This window comes from Trichechus manatus, unplaced genomic scaffold (assembly GCF_000243295.1).
Source record: "Trichechus manatus latirostris isolate Lorelei unplaced genomic scaffold, TriManLat1.0 scaffold00169, whole genome shotgun sequence".
In the NCBI taxonomy this organism is placed as follows: Eukaryota; Metazoa; Chordata; class Mammalia; order Sirenia; family Trichechidae; genus Trichechus; species Trichechus manatus.
In genome coordinates this window covers 5,257,487-5,259,960 of record NW_004444105.1, presented here as the reverse complement: position 1 = coordinate 5,259,960, position 2,474 = coordinate 5,257,487, and the positions used below count along the sequence as shown (strand labels likewise).

Below are 2,474 nucleotides of genomic sequence, written 5' to 3'. Positions count from 1 at the left end.
ACACCATGATGGTCACTGATAGGAGTCTTGTGAAGCTCTGCCCTTATGACTGAGGTGTAACCCATGGCAAATGGTTGGATAGGCCCAAGGGTCAGCCCTTTCTCTTAATCCTCGGGTCTTCCATAAGTAGAGGTAAAATAAAGGTAGAGACCAGAGCCAAACATTTACCAGGTTTACCCAGACTACCAGGTATCTTTTGAGACTAAGGTATGTGGAAAGGACTTCATCAGAAGGAATATGAGAGCATCAGAGGACTATGAGGGGAAGGGGACAGAATATAGGAGAAAGGAAATGACAGAGCAAATTGATTGTCATCCATTCCTTTCAGAACTGTGAGGGTAGGACATATACGTATATTATTTATAAAGTTTACAGTCAAGAAAAACAATACTCACACAAAGGCTTACAACTAGCTGGTATGAGTCGTATGAGAGGTCGATTGGCACAAAGAAAGGAGCGATAACTGTAACCCAGAGGAGTCCATGGCAGGTTGGCAGGTGCGCTCCGCTGCCAACAGTGCTTGATTTTGTTAGGATGCCCAGCGCTGGGAATCTGGCTCCTCCAGGGGGCGCAGGAACCGCGCATCTGTGCGCGTCCTACAAGCTGGACCTCCTAAAGCCTGGCAACATTTTCAGGCGACTGCAGGGGTAGAAAAAAAAGAAAAGAAAAGGACTCCATCCCACGCCTGCCCTGCAAACGCATACACCGCACACGTCCGTCCCGGCAGGTTGTTATGTTGTCCCCCCGCGTCGTGGGCAATCCTCCACGCGCCCTTCGCTGGTTCCGCGTTCACCCCAGGCGAGGGCGCAAAACCAACGCCGCCTTTTACCCCCTTCTCCAGCAGTTACCCGTGCAACGGAGGGGAAGGGGACCGGGTCGAACTGTCTGCCAGTTGGAGCAAAAGCACAGGGCAATCGCTGCTAGGCACCGGAGCAGCAAAGCGCAGAGGCCAGTGGAGCCTGAACAGCGCTCAGCCGGCCGAGGGCTCCCTCTAGAGCCCTAAATGAGGACAGCGGGGCGGGGGGGGGGGGGCAGATGGGGGAGGAGATGGGGGGAAATGGTGGGGGAGAGGCAAGGATGTCCCAGCAATGCTGACCGCTAACCTCTTCATCTCCTTAATCCCCACAGCGCCGAGCTCCAGAGCCAACTCGGTGCCTTTCGGCTTTAGAAAGCGGTCAGTCGGGTGTTGGCAGCCGCTGTGGTCCTCAAGCTTCAGCGCGTATTGCAGGGCTCTGCGAACTCAAATTGGCGGGCCTGTCCCAGAGTTTCGGATGCAGTAGGTCTGGAGTGGGGCCCAAGAACATGCATCTCTAGCAGGTTTTTAAGAAGGCGCTGATGCTGCCACCGGGGACCGAGCTCTGGTGGCCCAGACCGGAGGGCGGGGACCAGGCCGGCAGGGGCGTCAGGCAGAGGCGCGGCACGCCCCCAGCTGGTTGAGGCTCTTGCGGAAGTTATCGTCTAAAAAGGCATAGAGGAAAGGGTTGAGGCAACTGTTGGCATAGCTCAGGCTGGTGATGAGGTAGGACACAGCAACGATGAGCGGTGTCTGCGGGAGGTCCGTGGTGAGCGCCACCACGGTGCTCAGGTGGTAGGGCGTCCAGCAGAGTAGGCACACGGCCAGGATGGCCACCACCAGCATGGTCACCCGCTTCTTGGCGCGGTCCAGGGCCTTGGCGTGACTGTCCAGCCGCAAGGGGTGCAGTCGGCACAGCAGGGAGGTGTATAGGGCGCCGATGGCGGTCACCTGGAGGGCGAAGCCCAGCACCAGAGTGTAGAGGCGGCTTGCTCGCCACCACCAAGCTTCGGGCTGCGGAAAAACCAGCACTCACTGGCGTCGTCCCTGCTCGTCGTGGAGTCTCGCGAACACTGCGAAGGGCAGCACGACTAGCGTGACGAGGCCCCACATCGCCAAGCTCACCGCGCGCGCGGCGCGGTAGGAGCGGCGGGCCACGCGGCGCGATTCGGCTGTGGCCAGCACCAAGAGGTAACGGTCGGCGCTCATGAAGGTGAGGAAGTAGAGGCTGGAGAAGGCGTTGTACTGGTCGATGGCCACGATGAGCTTACACATGAGCTCGAAGGACCACTGACGCAACAGGAAGTCAGCGATGTTGACCGGCAGCACAAGCGTGAAGAGCTCGTCGGCGATGGCCAGGTTGAGGATGAACAGGTTGGTGACGGTCCTCCGACTCGGCGCCCGCAGAAGCACAAACAGCACCGCAGAGTTGCCCGCCAGCCCCACGGCGCAGATCAGCTCGTGCACAACCGGCACGGCCACAGCCAGCGGCGGCGTCAGCGGCGGAGGGCTCGACGCGTTGGGGCAGCCTGGCGGGGGGCCCGGGCAAGACGCGTTGGCCAGCCCGGACCAGGAGGACGACGCGTTGGGCATCTCGGCGCGGGGAGGGATCCCACATCGGTACCTGTGCCGGCGGCCGCGCTCCCAGCCCTTTTCTGGTCTGTGCCGGGGAGGCGTGTTC

The 2,474-nt window shown here is 59.9% G+C and overlaps 1 protein-coding gene across 1 annotated transcript; it reads right to left on the bottom strand.

The window, feature by feature from the left end:
* Positions 1-1,402: 1,402 nt before the first annotated feature.
* On the bottom strand, positions 1,403-2,386 carry NPBWR1 (neuropeptides B and W receptor 1). Its single transcript, XM_004391320.1, is given in 1 exon segment — positions 1,403-2,386. A coding segment is annotated over 1 exon segment (984 nt).
* Between the last annotated feature and the right edge of the window lie 88 nt (positions 2,387-2,474).